At 53.0% G+C, this 20,202-nt stretch overlaps 1 protein-coding gene across 11 annotated transcripts in view; it reads right to left on the reverse strand.

Moving 5' to 3' along the window:
* st3gal4 (ST3 beta-galactoside alpha-2,3-sialyltransferase 4) overlaps positions 1 to 20,202 on the reverse strand; it is a 308,604-nt gene that overhangs the window by 82,143 nt on the left and 206,259 nt on the right. For all 11 annotated transcript variants that reach the window (XM_070894285.1, XM_070894290.1, XM_070894289.1 and 8 more), the window contains one exon: positions 10,216 to 10,301. In XM_070894285.1, coding sequence (XP_070750386.1) covers positions 10,216 to 10,231 — 16 coding nt within the window. In that variant the 5' untranslated portion in view covers positions 10,232 to 10,301. The remainder of the gene's footprint in view (positions 1 to 10,215; positions 10,302 to 20,202) is intronic.

Consider the following 20,202-nt stretch of genomic DNA (forward strand, 5'->3'; position numbering starts at 1 on the left):
GAGAGACAGGAGTGCGAGAGCGAGAGACAGAGATCGAGAGACAGAGCACGATAGTGAGAGACAGAGCACGAGAGCGAGAGACAGGAGTGCGAGAGCGTGAGACAGCGCGCGAGAGCGAGAGACAGAGTGCGAGAGCGTGAGACAGAGAGCGAGAGCGAGAGACAGCGCGCGAGAGCGAGAGACAGAGTGCGAGAGCGTGAGACAGAGAGCGAGAGCGAGAGACAGCGCGCGAGAGCGAGAGAGAGCGCGGAAGTGAGAGACAGAGCGCGAGAGTGAGAGACAGAGCGCGAGTGCGAGAGACAGAGCGCGAGAGTGAGAGCGAGAGCGAGAGACAGAGTGCGAGAGCGAGAGACAGAGTGCGAGAGTGAGTGCGAGAGACAGAGTGCGAGAGTGAGAGCGTGAGACAGAGTGCAAGAGCGAGAGACAGAGCGCGAGAGCGAGATCGAGAGACAGAGTGCGAGAGCGAGACAGAGAGCGAGAGCGAGTGCGAGAGCGAGAGACAGGGAGCGAGAGCGAGAGCGAGAGACAGAGCGCGAGAGCGAGAGACAGAGAGCGAGAGCAAGAGACAAGAGTGCGAGAGCGAGAGACAGAGCGCGAGAGCGAGAGACAGAGCGCGAGAGTGAGAGACAGAGAGCGAGAAACAGAGAGCGAGAAACAGAGCGCGAGAGTGAGAGCAAGAGACAGAGCGCGAGAGCGAGAGACAGAATGCGAGAGTGAGAGCGAGAGACAGAGTGCGAGAGCGAGAGCGAGAGACAGAGTGAGAGAGTGAGAGCGAGAGACATAGCGTGAGAGTGAGAGCGAGAGACAGAGTGCGAGAGTGAGAGCGAGAGACATAGCGCGAGAGCGAGAGCGAGAGACAGAGTGCGAGAGTGAGAGCGAAAGACATAACGCGAGAGCGAGAGCGAGAGACAGAGCGCGAGAGTGAGAGCAAGAGACAGAGTGCGAGAGTGAGAGCAAGAGACAGAGTGCGAGAGTGAGAGCGAGAGACAGAGCGCGAGAGCGAGAGACAGAGCGCGAGAGCAGAGTGCGAGAGTGAGCGTGAGAGACAGAGTGCGAGAGTGAGAGCGTGAGACAGAGTGCAAGAGCGAGAGACAGAGCGCGAGAGCGAGATCGAGAGACAGAGTGCGAGAGCGAGACAGAGAGCGAGAGCGAGTGCGAGAGCGAGAGACAGGGAGCGAGAGCGAGAGCGAGAGACAGAGCGCGAGAGCGAGAGACAGAGAGCGAGAGCAAGAGACAAGAGTGCGAGAGCGAGAGACAGAGCGCGAGAGCGAGAGACAGAGCGCGAGAGTGAGAGACAGAGAGCGAGAAACAGAGAGCGAGAAACAGAGCGCGAGAGTGAGAGCAAGAGACAGAGCGCGAGAGCGAGAGACAGAATGCGAGAGTGAGAGCGAGAGACAGAGTGCGAGAGCGAGAGCGAGAGACAGAGTGAGAGAGTGAGAGCGAGAGACATAGCGTGAGAGTGAGAGCGAGAGACAGAGTGCGAGAGTGAGAGCGAGAGACATAGCGCGAGAGCGAGAGCGAGAGACAGAGTGCGAGAGTGAGAGCGAAAGACATAACGCGAGAGCGAGAGCGAGAGACAGAGCGCGAGAGTGAGAGCAAGAGACAGAGTGCGAGAGTGAGAGCGAGAGACAGAGCACGAGAGTGAGAGTGAGAGAGAGTGCAAGAGCGAGAGACAGAGCGCGAGAGTGAGAGCGAGAGACAGAGCGCGAGAGTGAGAGCGAGAGACAGAGTGCGAGAGCGAGAGCGAGAGACAGAGTGAGAGAGTGAGAGCGAGAGACATAGCGCGAGAGTGAGAACGAGAGACAGAGTGCGAGAGTGAGAGCGAGAGACATAGCGCGAGAGTGAGAGCAAGAGACAGAGTGCGAGAGTGAGAGCAAGAGACAGAGTGCGAGAGCGAGAGCAAGAGACAGAGTGCGAGAGTGAGAGCGAGAGACAGAGCGCGAGAGCGAGAGACAGAGCGCGAGAGCAGAGTGCGAGAGTGAGCGAGAGACAGAGTGCGAGAGCGAGAGACAAGAGTGCGAGAGTGAGAGCGAGAGACAGAGTGCGAGAGTGAGAGCAAGAGACAGAGTGCGAGAGTGAGAGCGAGAGACAGAGCACGAGAGTGAGAGTGAGAGAGAGTGCGAGAGCGAGAGACAGAGCGCGAGAGTGAGAGCGAGAGACAGAGCGCGAGAGTGAGAGCGAGAGACAGAGTACGAGAGTGAGAGCGAGAGACATAGCGCGAGAGTGAGAGCGAGAGACAGAGTGCGAGAGTGAGAGCGAGAGACATATCGCGAGAGCGAGAGCGAGAGACAGAGCGCGAGAGTGAGAGCGAGAGACAGAGTGCGAGAGTAAGAGACAGAGAGCACGAGAGCGAGAGACAGAGCGCGAGAGCGAGAGACAGAGCACGAGAGCGAGAGACAGAGCACGAGAGACAGAGAGCGGGAACAAGAGACAAGAGTGCGAGAGCGAGAGACAAGAGTGCGAGAGCGAGAGACAGAGATCGAGAGACAGAGCACGAGAGTGAGAGACAGAGCGCGAGAGTGAGAGCGAGAGACAGAGCACGAGAGTGAGAGCGAGAGACAGAGTGAGAGAGTGAGAGCGAGAGACATAGCGCGAGAGAGCGAGAGACAGAGTGCGAGAGTGAGAGCGAGAGACATAGCGCGAGAGTGAAAGCGAGACAGAGTGCGAGAGTGAGAGCGAAAGACATAGCGCGAGAGTGAGAGCGAGAGACAGAGCGCGAGAGTGAGAGCGAGAGACAGAGTGCGAGAGTGAGAGCGAGAGACAGAGCGCGAGAGCGAGAGACAGAGCGCGAGAGTGAGAGCGAGAGACAGAGTGCGAGAGCGTGAGACAGAGAGCGAGAGCGAGAGACAGAGCGCGAGAGCGAGAGAGAGAGCGCGGAAGTGAGAGACAGAGCGCGAGAGTGAGAGACAGAGCGCGAGAGTGAGAGCAAGAGACAGAGCGCGAGAGTGAGAGCGAGAGACAGAGTGCGAGAGTGAGAGCGAGAGACAGAGCGCGAGAGCGAGAGACAGAGCGCGAGAGTGAGAGCGAGAGACAGAGTGCGAGAGCGTGAGACAGAGAGCGAGAGCGAGTGACAGCGTGCGAGAGTGAGAGCGAGAGACAGCGTGCGAGAGTGAGAGCAAGAGACAGAGTGCGAGAGTGAGAGCAAGAGACAGAGCGCGAGAGTGAGAGCGAGAGACAGAGTGCGAGAGTGAGAGCGAGAGACAGAGCGCGAGAGTGAGAGCGAGAGACAGAGTGCGAGAGTGAGAGCAAGAGACAGAGCGCGAGAGCGAGAGCAAGAGACAGAGCGCGAGAGTGAGAGCGAGAGACAGAGTGCGAGAGTGAGAGCGAGAGACAGAGCGCGAGAGCGAGAGACAGAGCGCGAGAGTGAGAGCGAGAGACAGAGTGCGAGAGCGTGAGACAGAGAGCGAGAGCGAGTGACAGCGTGCGAGAGTGAGAGCGAGAGACAGAGTGCGAGAGTGAGAGCAAGAGACAGAGTGCGAGAGTGAGAGCGAGAGACAGAGTGCGAGAGTGAGAGCGAGAGACAAGAGTGCGAGAGCGAGAGACAGAGCGCGAGAGTGAGAGCGAGAGACAGAGCGCGAGAGTGAGAACGAGAGACAGAGCGCGAGAGTGAGAGCGAGAGACAGAGCGCGAGAGTGAGAGTGAGAGACATAGCGCGAGAGTGAGAGCGAGAGACAGAGTCGAGAGTGAGAGCGAGAGACATAGCGCGAGAGTGAGAGCGAGAGACAGAGTGCGAGAGTGAGAGCGAGAGACATAGCGCGAGAGCGAGAGCGAGAGACAGAGCGCGAGAGTGAGAGCGAGAGACAGAGTGCGAGAGTGAGAGACAGAGAGCGCGAGAGCGAGAGACATAGCGCGAGAGTGAGAGCGAGAGACAGAGTGCGAGAGTGAGAGCGAGAGAAATAGCGCGAGAGCGAGAGCGAGAGACAGAGCGCGAGAGTGAGAGCGAGACAGGGTGCAGACAGAGAGCGCGAGAGCGAGAGCGAGAGACAGAGCGCGAGAGCGAGAGACAGAGCACGAGAGCGAGAGACAGAGAGCGAGAGCAAGAGACAAGAGTGCGAGAGCGAGAGACAAGAGTGCGAGAGCGAGAGACAGAGATCGAGAGACAGAGCACGAGAGTGAGAGACAGAGCGCGAGAGTGAGAGCGAGAGACAGAGTGCGAGAGCGTGAGACAGAGAGCGAGAGCGAGAGACAGAGCGCGAGAGAGCGAGAGACAGAGTGCGAGAGTGAGAGCGAGAGACATAGCGCGAGAGTGAAAGCGAGACAGAGTGCGAGAGTGAGAGCGAAAGACATAGCGCGAGAGCGAGAGCGAGAGACAGAGCGCGAGAGCGAGAGCAAGAGACAGAGCGCGAGAGTGAGAGCGAGAGACAGAGCGCGAGAGCGAGAGACAGCGCGCGAGAGCGAGAGACAAGAGTGCGAGAGCGAGAGACAGAGATCGAGAGACAGAGCACGAGAGTGAGAGACAGAGCGCGAGAGTGAGAGCGAGAGACAGAGTGCGAGAGCGTGAGACAGAGAGCGAGAGCGAGAGACAGCGTGCGAGAGTGAGAGCGAGAGACAGCGTGCGAGAGTGAGAGCAAGAGACAGTGCGAGAGTGAGAGCGAGAGACAGAGTGCGAGAGTGAGAGCGAGAGACAAGAGTGCGAGAGCGAGAGACAGAGCACGAGAGTGAGAGCGAGAGACAGAGCGCGAGAGCGAGAGACAGAGCGCGAGAGCAGAGTGCGAGAGTGAGAGCGAGAGACAGAGTGCGAGAGCGAGAGACAAAGCACGAGATTGAGAGTGAGACAGAGTGCGAGAGCGAGAGACAGAGCGCGAGAGTGAGAGCGAGAGACAGAGCGCGAGAGTGAGAACGAGAGACATAGCGCGAGAGCGAGAGCGAGAGACAGAGCGCGAGAGTGAGAGCGAGAGACAGAGTGCGAGAGTGAGAGACAAAGAGCGCGAGAGCGAGAGACATAGCGCGAGAGTGAGAGCGAGAGACAGAGTGCGAGAGTGAGAGCGAGAGACATATCGCGAGAGCGAGAGCGAGAGACAGAGCGCGAGAGTGAGAGCGAGAGACAGGGTGCAGACAGAGAGCGCGAGAGCGAGAGCGAGAGACAGAGCGCGAGAGCGAGAGACAGAGAGCGAGAGCAAGAGACAAGAGTGCGAGAGCGAGAGACAAGAGTGCGAGAGCGAGAGACAGAGATCGAGAGACAGAGCACGAGAGTGAGAGACAGAGCGCGAGAGTGAGAGCGAGAGACAGAGTGCGAGAGCGTGAGACAGAGAGCGAGAGCGAGAGACAGAGCGCGAGAGCGAGAGAGAGAGCGCGGAAGTGAGAGACAGAGCGCGAGAGTGAGAGACAGAGCGCGAGAGTGAGAGCAAGAGACAGAGCGCGAGAGTGAGAGCGAGAGACAGAGTGCGAGAGTGAGAGCGAGAGACAGAGCGCGAGAGCGAGAGACAGAGCGCGAGAGTGAGAGCGAGAGACAGAGTGCGAGAGCGTGAGACAGAGAGCGAGAGCGAGTGACAGCGTGCGAGAGTGAGAGCGAGAGACAGCGTGCGAGAGTGAGAGCAAGAGACAGAGTGCGAGAGTGAGAGCAAGAGACAGAGTGCGAGAGTGAGAGCAAGAGACAGAGCGCGAGAGTGAGAGCGAGAGACAGAGTGCGAGAGTGAGAGCGAGAGACAGAGCGCGAGAGTGAGAGCGAGAGACAGAGTGCGAGAGTGAGAGCAAGAGACAGAGCGCGAGAGCGAGAGCAAGAGACAGAGCGCGAGAGTGAGAGCGAGAGACAGAGTGCGAGAGTGAGAGCGAGAGACAGAGCGCGAGAGCGAGAGACAGAGCGCGAGAGTGAGAGCGAGAGACAGAGTGCGAGAGCGTGAGACAGAGAGCGAGAGCGAGTGACAGCGTGCGAGAGTGAGAGCGAGAGACAGAGTGCGAGAGTGAGAGCAAGAGACAGAGTGCGAGAGTGAGAGCGAGAGACAGAGTGCGAGAGTGAGAGCGAGAGACAAGAGTGCGAGAGCGAGAGACAGAGCGCGAGAGTGAGAGCGAGAGACAGAGCGCGAGAGTGAGAACGAGAGACAGAGCGCGAGAGTGAGAGCGAGAGACAGAGCGCGAGAGTGAGAGTGAGAGACATAGCGCGAGAGTGAGAGCGAGAGACAGAGTCGAGAGTGAGAGCGAGAGACATAGCGCGAGAGTGAGAGCGAGAGACAGAGTGCGAGAGTGAGAGCGAGAGACATAGCGCGAGAGCGAGAGCGAGAGACAGAGCGCGAGAGTGAGAGCGAGAGACAGAGTGCGAGAGTGAGAGACAGAGAGCGCGAGAGCGAGAGACATAGCGCGAGAGTGAGAGCGAGAGACAGAGTGCGAGAGTGAGAGCGAGAGAAATAGCGCGAGAGCGAGAGCGAGAGACAGAGCGCGAGAGTGAGAGCGAGACAGGGTGCAGACAGAGAGCGCGAGAGCGAGAGCGAGAGACAGAGCGCGAGAGCGAGAGACAGAGCACGAGAGCGAGAGACAGAGAGCGAGAGCAAGAGACAAGAGTGCGAGAGCGAGAGACAAGAGTGCGAGAGCGAGAGACAGAGATCGAGAGACAGAGCACGAGAGTGAGAGACAGAGCGCGAGAGTGAGAGCGAGAGACAGAGTGCGAGAGCGTGAGACAGAGAGCGAGAGCGAGAGACAGAGCGCGAGAGAGCGAGAGACAGAGTGCGAGAGTGAGAGCGAGAGACATAGCGCGAGAGTGAAAGCGAGACAGAGTGCGAGAGTGAGAGCGAAAGACATAGCGCGAGAGCGAGAGCGAGAGACAGAGCGCGAGAGCGAGAGCAAGAGACAGAGCGCGAGAGTGAGAGCGAGAGACAGAGCGCGAGAGCGAGAGACAGCGCGCGAGTGCGAGAGACAAGAGTGCGAGAGCGAGAGACAGAGATCGAGAGACAGAGCACGAGAGTGAGAGACAGAGCGCGAGAGTGAGAGCGAGAGACAGAGTGCGAGAGCGTGAGACAGAGAGCGAGAGCGAGAGACAGCGTGCGAGAGTGAGAGCGAGAGACAGCGTGCGAGAGTGAGAGCAAGAGACAGTGCGAGAGTGAGAGCGAGAGACAGAGTGCGAGAGTGAGAGCGAGAGACAAGAGTGCGAGAGCGAGAGACAGAGCACGAGAGTGAGAGCGAGAGACAGAGCGCGAGAGCGAGAGACAGAGCGCGAGAGCAGAGTGCGAGAGTGAGAGCGAGAGACAGAGTGCGAGAGCGAGAGACAAAGCACGAGATTGAGAGTGAGACAGAGTGCGAGAGCGAGAGACAGAGCGCGAGAGTGAGAGCGAGAGACAGAGCGCGAGAGTGAGAACGAGAGACATAGCGCGAGAGCGAGAGCGAGAGACAGAGCGCGAGAGTGAGAGCGAGAGACAGAGTGCGAGAGTGAGAGACAAAGAGCGCGAGAGCGAGAGACATAGCGCGAGAGTGAGAGCGAGAGACAGAGTGCGAGAGTGAGAGCGAGAGACATATCGCGAGAGCGAGAGCGAGAGACAGAGCGCGAGAGTGAGAGCGAGAGACAGGGTGCAGACAGAGAGCGCGAGAGCGAGAGCGAGAGACAGAGCGCGAGAGCGAGAGACAGAGAGCGAGAGCAAGAGACAAGAGTGCGAGAGCGAGAGACAAGAGTGCGAGAGCGAGAGACAGAGATCGAGAGACAGAGCACGAGAGTGAGAGACAGAGCGCGAGAGTGAGAGCGAGAGACAGAGTGCGAGAGCGTGAGACAGAGAGCGAGAGCGAGAGACAGAGCGCGAGAGCGAGAGAGAGAGCGCGGAAGTGAGAGACAGAGCGCGAGAGTGAGAGACAGAGCGCGAGAGTGAGAGCAAGAGACAGAGCGCGAGAGTGAGAGACAGAGCGCGAGAGTGAGAGCGAGAGCGAGAGACAGCGCGCGAGAGCGAGATCGAGAGACAGAGTGCAAGAGTGAGATCGAGAGACAGAGTGCGAGAGTGAGAGCGAGAGTCAGAGTGCGAGAGTGAGAGCGAGAGACAGAGTGCGAGAGCGAGAGACAGAGCGCGAGAGCGAGATCGAGAGACAGAGTGCGAGAGCGAGAGACAGAGAGCGAGAGCGAGAGCGAGAGACAGAGTGCGAGAGCGAGAGACAGAGAGCGAGAGACAGAGAGCGAGAGCAAGACAAGAGTGCGAGAGCGAGAGACAGAGCGCGAGAGTGAGAGACAGAGAGCGAGAAACAGAGAGTGAGAAACAGAGCGCGAGAGTGAGAGCGAGAGACAGCGCGCGAGAGCGAGAGACAAAGTGCGAGAGTGAGAGTGAAAGACAGAGTGCGAGAGCGAGAGACAAAGTGCGAGAGTGAGAGCGAGAGACAGAGTGCGAGAGCGAGAGACAGAGCGCGAGAGTGAGAGCGAGAGACAAAGCGCGAGAGTGAGAGCGAGAGACAGAGCCCGAGAGTGAGAGCGAGAGACAGAGTGCGAGAGCGAGAGTGAGAGCGAGAGACAGAGTGCGAGAGACAGAGTGCGAGAGTGAGAGACAGAGCGCGAGAGCGAGAGACAGAGTGCGAGAGCGAGAGCGAGAGGGAGCAGGAGCTCCCCGACAATAGCTCTGCTCCTAATTCTCTTTCAATTCTCCGGCCTCCCACTGTCGCCGGGTTCGACGCGGCAGAGTGGGGTCACTCCAGCCTCGGACTTGCATCCTGTTGCATGTCCATTGTCCTGCTCACCCTCTGCAAATCATAACGTTTCGCATCATGAACTCACATCTTTCTCCAGTTTCTCTCCGATCTCCCCTCATGACCTCGCCATGCTCGTCCTGTCCATGAGACGCTTCCTCGACCCTATTCCCACCAACTGACCACCCAACTTCCTTTTCTGGCCCCCATGTTAATTGTTCTCTCTCCTCAGGTACTGTCCCCCTCTCCCTCAAATCTGCTTTCATCACCCGTCTCCTCAAAACACCTACCCTTGACTCCTCCGTCCTTGCAAACTACTGCCCCATCTCCAACCTCGCTTTACTCCCCAAAGACCTCGAACGTGTTCTCGCCTCCCAAATCCATCCCCACCTTTCCCGCAATTCCATGTTTGCATCCCTCCAATCCGGTCTCCACTCCTGCCACAGTACCGAAACGGCTCTCATCAAAGTCACAAATGACAACCTTTGTGACTGTGACAAAGGCAAATTATCCCTCCTCATCCTCTTGACTTGTCTGCAGTCTTTGACATGGTTAACCACTCCATCCTCCTCCAACGCCTCTCCACCGTCATCTAGCTGGGTGGGACTGCACTCGCCTGGTTCCATTCTCTAAATTGTCAGACTGCTTGTCCAACATCCAGTTTTGGATGAGCAAAAATTTTCCCCAATTGAATATTGGGAAGACCGAAGCCATTGTTTTTGGTCCCTGCAACAAACTGAGCTCCCTAGCCACCGACTCCATCCCTCTCTCTTTCATCGGTCTGAGACTGAATCACATTGTTCATAACCTTGGTGACATATTTGACCCTGAAATTAGCTTTTGACCACATATCGATGGCAGAACTAAGACCACTTATTTCCACCTCCGTAACGTCGCCCGTCTTCGCCCTTGCCGCTGCTGAAACCCTCATCCATGCCTTTGTTACCGCTGGACTTGACTATTCTAACGCACTCCTGGCTGGCCTCCCACATTCTAACCTACATAAACTTGAGATCAGCCAATACTCTGCTGTCCATGTCCTAACTCGCACCAAGTCCCACTCACCCATCACCCCCATGCTCGCTGACCTACATTGGCTCCCGGTTAAGCAACGACTTGATTTCAAAATTCTCATCCTCATTTACAAATCCCTCCATGGCCTCACCCCTCCCTATCTCTGTAATCTCCTCCATCTCCACAACACCCAGAGATATCGGCATTCCTCTAATTCTGCCCTCTTGAGCAGCCCTGATTATAATCGCTCAACCATCGGTGACCTTGTCTTAAGTTGCCTGGGCCCCAAGCTCTGGAACTCCCTGCCTAAACCTCTCCGTCTCTCTTTCCTCCTTTAAGACGCTGCTTAAAACCTACTTCTTTGACCAAGCTTTTGGTCATTTGCCCTCATTTCTCCTTATGTGGCTCGGTGTCAAATTGTGTGTCTAGTAATACTCCTGTTAAAGGCGCTATATAAATACAAGTTGTTGTTGTATCGGTTTGAAGGCTGAGGGAATTCCAGGATCGCTATCATCGTGGGTTAACCAAAAGGTCGGTTGCTGATGTCGCTGACACAAGCCAGCCACATCGCCCGGCCTCACCAACGAGCTTTAGCATGCAGACACCCCCCCCTACCTGGTTTCCAGTTCATCTTTAATCACTCAGCGAGGTGCTCACAGGATTCTCATAGTCATCTTTTCACTTCTGCTTCATGGTTGATCCTGAAAAGCCAAAAGGATTCATTTTTTTTTTCTTCTGGAAAACTGGTGCTTTCTACGACAATTCAAAAAAATAACAGAGGCCTTCATCTGAATTACTTTCTGTGAGCTGTCTCTCATCAAATGTTATCCTTCGCTTCAAGTCTGCAAGCGACTTCCTCAAGAGATGCCATGCCCTCTTTCTCAACCACTTCCTGGGCCAAACCCTGCTGAGCCCCAACAATGCTCTGTGCAAAACATCTCCTAATCTCTCACCTTGCTCTCTCATTTATAATTTCAAATATACCCCTCGTCACTGATTCCCAAATGAGAATTAGTAGCCTTTCCCCATTCACTCTACCAAAACCCGTCATCATTTTAATAATTTCCATTAAATCTCCTCTTAGCTTCTCTGCTCCTGTGGAAATAGTCCCAGTATCTCGAGTCTCTCCTCATTAACTGCAGTGTGATATTCCTGCTATCATCCTGGTGAGGCTTTGCTGTGTCACTCTCTATGGCTTTACTGTCCTTTCTATAATGGGGCACCCAAAATTACACACCGTGCTCTGCAACCTGGGACAGGGTACCGTATCCCCTTGGATTCTGGACATCACATCCCATCGCATTATTGTAGCCTCTCCTCCCTATTCTGGCCACTAGGTTAAAGAAAAACCAGCCAAGATATTTTTCTTCAAATACCCATGGCCAGACCTGCTTAGCTGAGAGACAGCCCATCAACCCCTTTAATTACAAAAGCAAAATACTGCGGGTGCTGGAATCTGAAATAAAAACCGAAAATGCTGGAAATCTCAGTGGGTCAGGCAGCATGTGTGGAGAGAGACACAGTTAACGTTTCAGGTCGATGACCCTTGGTCAGAACTGGCGAATGTTCGAAAAGAACAGATTCTTAAGGAGCACTGAAACGGGGGAGGGGAAGAAAGAACAGAAGGGAAGGTCTGTGATGGGGTGGAAGGCAGGAGAGATTAGAGAGACAACAGGGATGATGGGCTGAATTGAAATGGTAATGGACGGAGTTAGAAAAAGGTTAGTCTGGATAGGATGTGAATGGCGGGATAATGACCAACTGCCATTGGAGACAAAGAGAAATAAAAAACATAAGATCGGGGGGAGGGGGGTGGGTGGTGGAAGGGAGCCAAAAATGGGCAGAGGTTATGGTCTGAAATTGTTGAATTCGATGTTGAGTCCAGAGGCTGTAAAGTGCCTAAATGAAAGAGGTGCTATTCCTCGAGCTTGCGTTGAGCTTCATTGGAACAGTGTAGGAGACAGAGGACGGAGAGGTTAGAGTGGGAGTGGAGCGGAGAATTAAAGTGACAGGCGACTGGAAGCTCAGGGTCACACTATGGACTGAACGGAGGTGTTCCGCAAAGCGGTCACCCAATCTGCGTTTGGTCTCCCCAATGTAGAGGAGACCACATCGTGAGCAGCGAATACAGTATACTAAATTGAAAGAAGTACAAGTTAATCGCTGTTTCACTGGAAGCAGTGTTTGGGGCCCTGGATAGTGGGAAGGGAGGGGGTAAAAGGGCAGGTGTTGCATCTCCTGCGCTTGCACGGGAAGGTGCCGTGGGAAGGGGAGGGGGTGCTGGGGGTGACTGCGGAATGGACCAGGATGTTGTGGAGGGAGTGGTCCCTTCAGAATGCTGAGAGGGGAGGGGAGGAGAAGATGTGATTGGTGGTGGGATCACGCTGGAGGTGGCAGAATTGGCAGAGGATGATCTGTTGAATGTGGGGGCTGGTGCGATGAAAGATGAGGACATGGGGAACCCTGTCATGGTTGTGAGAAGCAGGGGAAGAGGTGAGAGCAGAGGTGTGGGACATAGAACAGACATGGTCAAGGGCCATGTCAACCACGGCAGAGGTTAAAAACCGTTCCAGTTGTCTACAAATACATTGGCCGGAACTTTTCCTATCTGGATGGGTCTGGTGCGGGCAGTGGCCATGGTAGGTCGCGATCCCATTCCTCTATCCCACTGCTCTAGGTTAATGGGGCCTATTAAGCCCGTCCTGCGCGTTACCCGGCCCAAATGGTGCAGGTCTGTTGACATCATCCATGATGCGTTTTCACCTGCGATATTTAAAGGGACCGTCACCACATTACATTTGAAGGTTAATCTAAAATAGCGCAGTCAGTGCACTACAGCATTGGAGCGCTGCAAACACTTTGGAAATGACTGCACAGAGGCAGAGGGCTGCACCCAAGTTCTCCGATGACTCCCTCCATATGCTTGTGGAGGTCCTCTTCACCTTCTAATTGGCGATAGAGACCTTCCCAGGAGATCGAAAGAGCCTGGTTGGAGATTGCAGAGGAGGTTCACAGCAGGGATATAGTCAGAAGGGCCTGATGCAGTGCCACAATTGTTTTAATAACCGTGTACTGTATCGTAACACATGAAATGTAATTTGTGTGAATGTACCACAATGTATCCCGTTTATTGTACCGAATTGCACTTGAACTGGAAAACAAGGAATGTAACGAACGGAACTGCCGTCAGCACCCAAATATAGTGTGTGGGATTGCTGACCGCAGCTAAATGTACTGAAATGCCTTTGAATGTACTGTACAGATTTTTTGATGAATAAAGTATATTTTGAAATTTAAAAAAAATTGTTTCAATAATCTCAGAAGATCAGGAAAGGTGAGTGCAAACCCACACTCAACTTCATCCTGCTGTGCCTCTCATCACATCCCCATCACTCTGCCTTTCCAAACCTGCTCCTGCATATCCTTACGCACATCAACACACCAATCCCTCTCTCTCTAACTAATTTATCACATCCCCATCTGACTAGCCACTGTAGAATTTACCAATATTTCGCAAAGATTCCTGGTACCTTTCCCCTGCAGAGGAGAAGAACCCCTTTCTGGACTTTTAAAATGAGTTCAAAGGGGCAGACAAAGTCTGCGGGGGATAAAAGGGGATGCATTCATGGAGACCCCCCCTCCCCGGCCAGTGTTTGGACTCATAAGAAAGGGAATTCAAAAAGGACCTAAATTACAGAAGCCTGAGATCCCCTAAACATCTATGGGAAGGAGCATATCAATTTTAAGATTCTACAACATTTTGGCTGCGAAAAAGAGTTACCGAGTACAGGAGGTGGGGCTAACCTCTGTGAAGCAAATTTGTGTATTAAGGATCCCAGGCTGTCTGGGGGAAACTATGCAACACCAATTCACCCCCTAAGAGATAATCAAATTACCCAATCAAGCACAATGGAAATCATGGGCCCAACTAGATGGTCAGGAAACTGGACAATCATAAAACAATGCAAAACCAGTGATAGAACATTATCACACCCTAATCGAGATCGTGTTGACTAGCCCACCAAAACACTGACAAAGGAGACATTTGAAAATCAATGGACAAAACAGTTTAAACAAAGCGCAAGAACTGATTTGTCGCAAAGGTAAGGAAGCCTGTTTTAGTGTAATTGAAGGCCTGTTCTGGCAGTTAGGTGTGCTTCTAGAGATACTATTAAGTTAGCAGTCTCGTTGCATAAGTTCTACACCAGCCTCGAAAAGTGGGACCCTGAAACATCGGCGAAAGGAATCTCTAAAACCCAGAAGGACAGCACCACGACAGCAAACAGGCTTTCAAAACTACTATCGGAAAGTTTTGGACCATCGCGACCAACCAACCAGTCAACCGGAACCAACCTGACAAAACCGAAGAAAAACCGAAGATTTTTCCACTCTACAAGCTGGTCCTACGCTACCAAGGGGTACAGACTACAGAACGTGGACAACTAAGGCGAACCCCGGAGTTGGAACTGTCAAAAGGGGATTGGTGAGCATGGCCCCTGAAACCCCAGAGCTATAACTTAGTTAGTTTGGGGAATTGGGAGGGGGGAGGCTGGGATAACTTGTGTAAATGTATCTGAATTCTCCTCTTTACCCCATTTAGAGTTTAAGCTGTATTCTTTACCCCACAGCTGTAATTTGACATCTTATTCAATGCGTTGTACCCCTCAGTGTGTATTGGTATTAATATTGTGTGTGTGTTATTAAAGGTGTGTCTTTTACTTCTTTTTAGACACAATAAAGCCATACCTGCTTCCTACCTTGAAACCGATTATCTGTCCAAGTCTGTCACAGTCCCGTCATAATTCCAGTGTCAAGAACCAAGGATGTGGGAGCGATTCGGAACCGCTCATATAAGGTCAGAAGGGAAAGCTGACCCCCTGAAAACCACCCCTTACATAATGGCGATCCAGATGGGACACTGGTACAAGGGACGTGATAAGAGAGAGACTGGTTTCAGAAAGAGAAGCAAAATGGAAGAGGGGATGTCCACGTATGTTTTTAAGAGGGTAAATGTGGCTAAGGAGTGGGTACTCGATCTATTGTATGCTGAGCGTCCAGAAGGTGCTGCAGCTCAATGGACTGAGAGCAAGGACCGTAAAAGGTCGATAGAGAAGGCCAATTGGCTAATTTGCCTTCAGCGACAGATCCGACTTCTAGATGAGGAGAATGAGAAATTAAAGGAAGTATTGAGGCAGGCAGAAGAGCGGTCCAGCGCAAGTGTCAGTCGGGGAAAGGCTGTGGACAGAGGTGGGACAGTTAAAGGAAAGTAGAGAGCTCACGAAAGAAAGGCACAAAACCCAACTGGACCTTTTACAGTGTCAGATTATTGAAGCCAAGTATAGCGAACTGGCGTTGCGGGAAGAGAATTCCCGCCTCGCCAAGCAAGTTAAAGAGTTCACGGGGAGAGGGTGAGAGACATTCAGGTAGCCTATAAGGTAGCCAGTACCAGGAAATTTGAGGCAGGAGACCACGGTCCCTGCCAGCAACAGATCCAAAGCTTGAACCTTGCTCTATCCCGGGCTAAAGGCATGGTGTCCCTGATAAACCCGGGTTTAGCCCAGGAACACCTGGTTGGGCAAGGAGAAACCCCTCAGTCACCGCCTGCAGCTCCCAGGAACGGCCCGGAGCAGCAGGGGTGTCAGCCAGAGTGCGGGGCAGGCAAGAATTGCGAAGTACCAACACCGGCAGCCCCGAATTTTAACTTGGCTTGGCAGCAGGGGGAAGCGGGCGAGCTAATACAAGAAGGGCCGGAACCAGGGCCAATGCACCCGGTCCGGCAGCAGAGGTTTGGGCCACCTGACGCCAATGGGGCAGCAGGACCCCTAGAAAGCAACTTCGTAGTCCCCCACGACACCCAAAAACTGAGGGCTATGATAGGCCACCTAAGTAAGCTCACCCAACAGGGGGATCCCTCGGTACAATTCTTGGAAGTGGAACACACAGGGGGTATTAACGGGTGCGATGATTCGGAGCAGGCTAAGCTGTTGCTCTTCTCGCTAGACACCAAGCTGTGCCATTCCCTCTCTGCAGACAGCAGAAAGGGGCGAAACACGTACGCTACGTTTAAGGAGGAGGTTCTAGAGGTTATGGGTATGAACGACGGGAGTCCTTTCTCCCGAGTGGAGAAAACAGTGCAGCTCTCTGGGGAGACTCCACAGGCTTTAACCGACAGGTTGTGGCTGGTCTACGAAAGGGCCTGTAGTGGGGTTCTTGACCGGGCCCACCTGAACCCTAACGAGCTGGCTCACTGGCTCCGCAGCCTGGTGGCAAACAGCCTACCTGGATAAAGGCAAAAGCCAAGGTCTGGTTCGATCCAACAGATCCCAGAACCACCGAGGAGACAGTGGTCAGACAGTTGGCCCTGGCTTACCGGAACAGTAGAGGGACAGAGGAGCCCTCCTCTAAAGGGAGGGTCCATGAGATTAAACCCAGCCAAGGCAAGAGAGAGTGGCATGAGGAAGGTGGGAACCCTCCCCACAAAGGGGGCGAGTGTTTTGGGTATGGAAAAAGTGGGCACTGGAGGAAGGACTGTAGGAACCCCTGGAAAGAGACTAAGGGAAAGGCCACTCCAGCCCCAGCCCCAGGGGCAGGAACATCCGACTTATATGAGACACTCGTAGTGTGAATGTATGTGGAAGAATCATGAAAGGGTTAATAAAATGGTTCTAGGAATCAATAAGAAAATAAGAAAAGACAGACTTGGTTTCCCGTGAGAAAGTAGTGGACAAAGTAGCTTGTGTGACCATCACTGATAAACAAGGGTTTATAGAAACATAGAAACATAGAAAATAGGTGCAGGAGCAGGCCATTCAGCCCTTCTAGCCTGCACCGCCATTCAATGAGTTCATGGCTGAACATGAAACTTCAGTACCCCCTTCCTGCTTTCTCGCCATAACCCTTGATCCCCCGAGTAGTAAGGACTTCATCTAACTCCCTTTTGAATATATTTAGTGAATTGGCCTCAACTACTTTCTGTGGTAGAGAATTCCACAGGTTCACCACTCTCTGGGTGAAGAAGTTTCTCCTCATCTCGGTCCTAATTGGCTTACCCCTTATCCTCAGACTGTGACCCCTGGTTATGGACTTCCCCAACATTGGGAACATTCTTTCTGCATCTAACCTGTCTAAACCCGTCAGAATTTTAAACGTTTCTATGAGGTCCCCTCTCATTCTTCTGAACTCCAGTGAATACAAGCCCAATTGATCCAATCTTTCTTGATAGGTCAGTCCCGCCATCCCGGGAATCAGTCTGGTGAACCTTCGCTGCACTCCCTCAATAGCAAGAATGTCCTTCCTCAAGTTAGGAGACCAAAACTGTACACAATACTCCAGGTGTGGCCTCACCAAGGCCCTGTACAACTGTAGCAACACCTCCCTGCCCCTGTATTCAAATCCCCTCGCTATGAAGGCCAACATGCCATTTGCTTTCTTAACCGCCTGCTGTACCTGCATGCCAACCTTCAATGACTGATGTACCATGACACCCAGGTCTCGTTGCACCTTCCCTTTTCCTAATCTGTCACCATTCAGATAATAGTCTGTCTCTCTGTTTTTACCACCAAAGTGGATAACCTCACATTTATCCACATTATACTTCATCTGCCATGCATTTGCCCACTCACCTAACCTATCCAAGTCACTCTGCAGCCTAATAGCATCCTCCTCGCAGCTCACACTGCCACCCAACTTAGTATCATCCGCAAATTTGGAGATACTGCATTTAATCCCCTCGTCTAAATCATTAATGTACAATGTAAACAGCTGGGGCCCCAGCACAGAACCTTGCGGCACTCCACTAGTCACTGCCTGCCATTCTGAAAAGTACCCGTTTACTCCTACTCTTTGCTTCCTGTCTGACAACCAGTTCTCAATCCACGTCAGCACACTACCCCCAATCCCATGTGCTTTAAATTTGCACATTAATCTCTTGTGTGGGACCTTGTCGAAAGCCTTCTGAAAGTCCAAATATACCACATCAACTGGTTCTCCTTTGTCCACTTTACTGGAAACATCCTCAAAAAATTCCAGAAGATTTGTCAAGCATGATTTCCCTTTCACAAATCCATGCTGACTTGGACCTATCATGTCACCATTTTCCAGATGCACTGCTATGACATCCTTAATAATTGATTCCATCATTTTACCCACTACTGAGGTCAGGCTGACCGGTCTATAATTCCCTGTTTTCTCTCTCCCTCCTTTTTTAAAAAGTGGGGTTACATTGGCTACCCTCCACTCCATAGGAACTGATCCAGAGTCAATGGAATGTTGGAAAATGACTGTCAATGCATCCGCTATTTCCAAGGCCACCTCCTTAAGTACTCTAGGATGCAGGCCATCAGGCCCTGGGGATTTATCTGCCTTCAATCCCATCAATTTCCCCAACACAATTTCCCGACTAATAAAGATTTCCCTCAGTTCCTCTTCCTTACTAGACCCTCTGACCCCTTTTATATCCGGAAGGTTGTTTGTATCCTCCTTAGTGAATACCATAGTGAATATGGCCATGACTTGATAAGGTGCACATTTGCTTCGCGTGATTAAGCCAAGCTATCCTAACACGTAGGAGGTTTTGGTGTCCCTGAGCAATTCTGCTTGTTGCAATTCCACTCGTAAAAGCATAAAGTGTTCTAAAGATAAACAGGCTGTCAATTCATGAAGCCCTAGTAACACACTGTGATTGATGAAGCAGGCCATACCTCCTGCGGTTTGTAAGAATAAAAAGGATGCGTCTGTGAGGATAGGCAGACCTTTTGTCTGCCTGCCCCGGAGTCTGTAGACTCTGTGCTGGCAGTTTGGTAACAGGTCCGAAGCTGCTTCAATAAAGACGTAAAGATTGAAGGTATCTGACTCGATTATTGTCAAATGCAGCTGACCACCCGAACTAGGACTTAACAGTAGCCGCCCTACAGACACTCATAAACAGACAGGGAGCAGTAGCTATCACAACCGGTGCAGTAGCCGGTACGGTAAAACCCTCTGCTCCAACCCACCCAAATGCATGACTAAAGCCAGCGCAGCCTGTGTACCTGTGTTCCTTAGAGTACGATGCCTGGAAGAAACCGTGCGTTATGATGGAGGTGGAGAAAGTGAAAGGGACCTACCTGCTAGATACTGGTGCTTCCAGCACCCTTGTATATGCAGATAACCCAGCTACCTCACCTCTATCGAACGGGGTCCCGTACAGTCTCGTGGGGTTCACAGGCAATGAGCAAACTGGTTCGTTTTCCATCCCGCTCACCATTCAGTTAGGGACACTCAAAACCAAATGGAAGTGTGTCCTGATGAAATGGGAGCAGAAGGGAAAAGGGATCCTGGGGGCTGATTTTATCATTAACCACCAGATCCTAGTGGATCTCAGGAACCACTATCTATGGGGAGCCATAGGGACTGACAGGGAAGGTGAGGTGGCGGTCATCCCAGAAAAAGGGGCCAAGGGAACGTTGTGTACCGTGAAGCCAAAGGAGGGATACAACTTGGAATTACTGGTCAGTAACACCCCAGTGCAGTACCAGGCATACGTACGGGCACACCTTGCAGCATTCGCCACCTACAGACACGACTGTGGTAGGGTAACAGGGGTGGAAGTTAGTATAGAAGGGGACCCCATGACCCGACCACAAAAGCAATATAACTTCCCCAGGGAGGCAGAGGCAGACCTGACAACGGCGCTGGGATCACTGGTAGAGCAAGGGGTGTTAAGACCGATAGCTACCCATGTGAACTCTCCACTGTGGCCGGTTAAGAAACCGGACAACTCATGGAGGGCCACCGTGGACTATCGTGTACTAATTAAGAATATCCCTGCCTGTGCTCCCACTGTAGCAGCCGTAGCGGATCTCATAGGGAGTATTCCAGCATCCGCGACCACTTTCATGGTGCTGGACATTTCAAATGGGTTCTGGTCCATTCCTTTAAAACAGGAGGACCAGTGCAAGTTCGCCAATAATACACGTGGAATTGTCTTCCCCAGGGCTTCCACAACAGCCCCAGCATTTTTCACCAATGTATGGCGAACTGTTTAAAGGGCTTTAGCAGACCCCAGCAGTTGGTGCAGTATGTGGATGACCTGCTCCTGTTCACCGATCAGCGGGAGGAACATGGCCCACTGCTGGCCAAGCTGCTGGAGCTGCTAAAAGAAGGGTTCAAAGTAAACCCCTCGAAGGCACAGATCGGCCAGAAGGAAGTCAAATTCCTGGAGCTGACTGTGCGCGCTGGGGAAAGGGCCATAGACAAGGCTAGAAGGGAGGCAGTTTGGAGTTACCAGCCCCCAACACAGTGACAGGGGTAAGATCCTTTCTAGGGATCACCGGGTACTGCAGAGATTTGATTGAGGATTATGCAGCCACTGCAGCCCCTCTGCTCAGGCTCCTACACAAGGGAGTAGAGTGGGACTGGGATGAGGGTTTCGAGGCAGCATTTAATCAGCTCAAGAAGGACTTGCAGACCGCGCCAGCCTTTGGAGCGATAGATGTAGGAAAGGAGTTTTTCCTGGAGGTGGCAGCCAGCAGGGACAGTTTGAGCTCAGTGCTGCTTCAAGAGCAGCACGGCCAGCTGACCCCGGAGTTGGAACTGTCAAAAGGGGATTGGTGAGCATAGCCC

Source organism: Pristiophorus japonicus, chromosome 11, assembly GCF_044704955.1.
Source record: "Pristiophorus japonicus isolate sPriJap1 chromosome 11, sPriJap1.hap1, whole genome shotgun sequence".
NCBI lineage: Eukaryota > Metazoa > Chordata > Chondrichthyes > Pristiophoridae > Pristiophorus > Pristiophorus japonicus.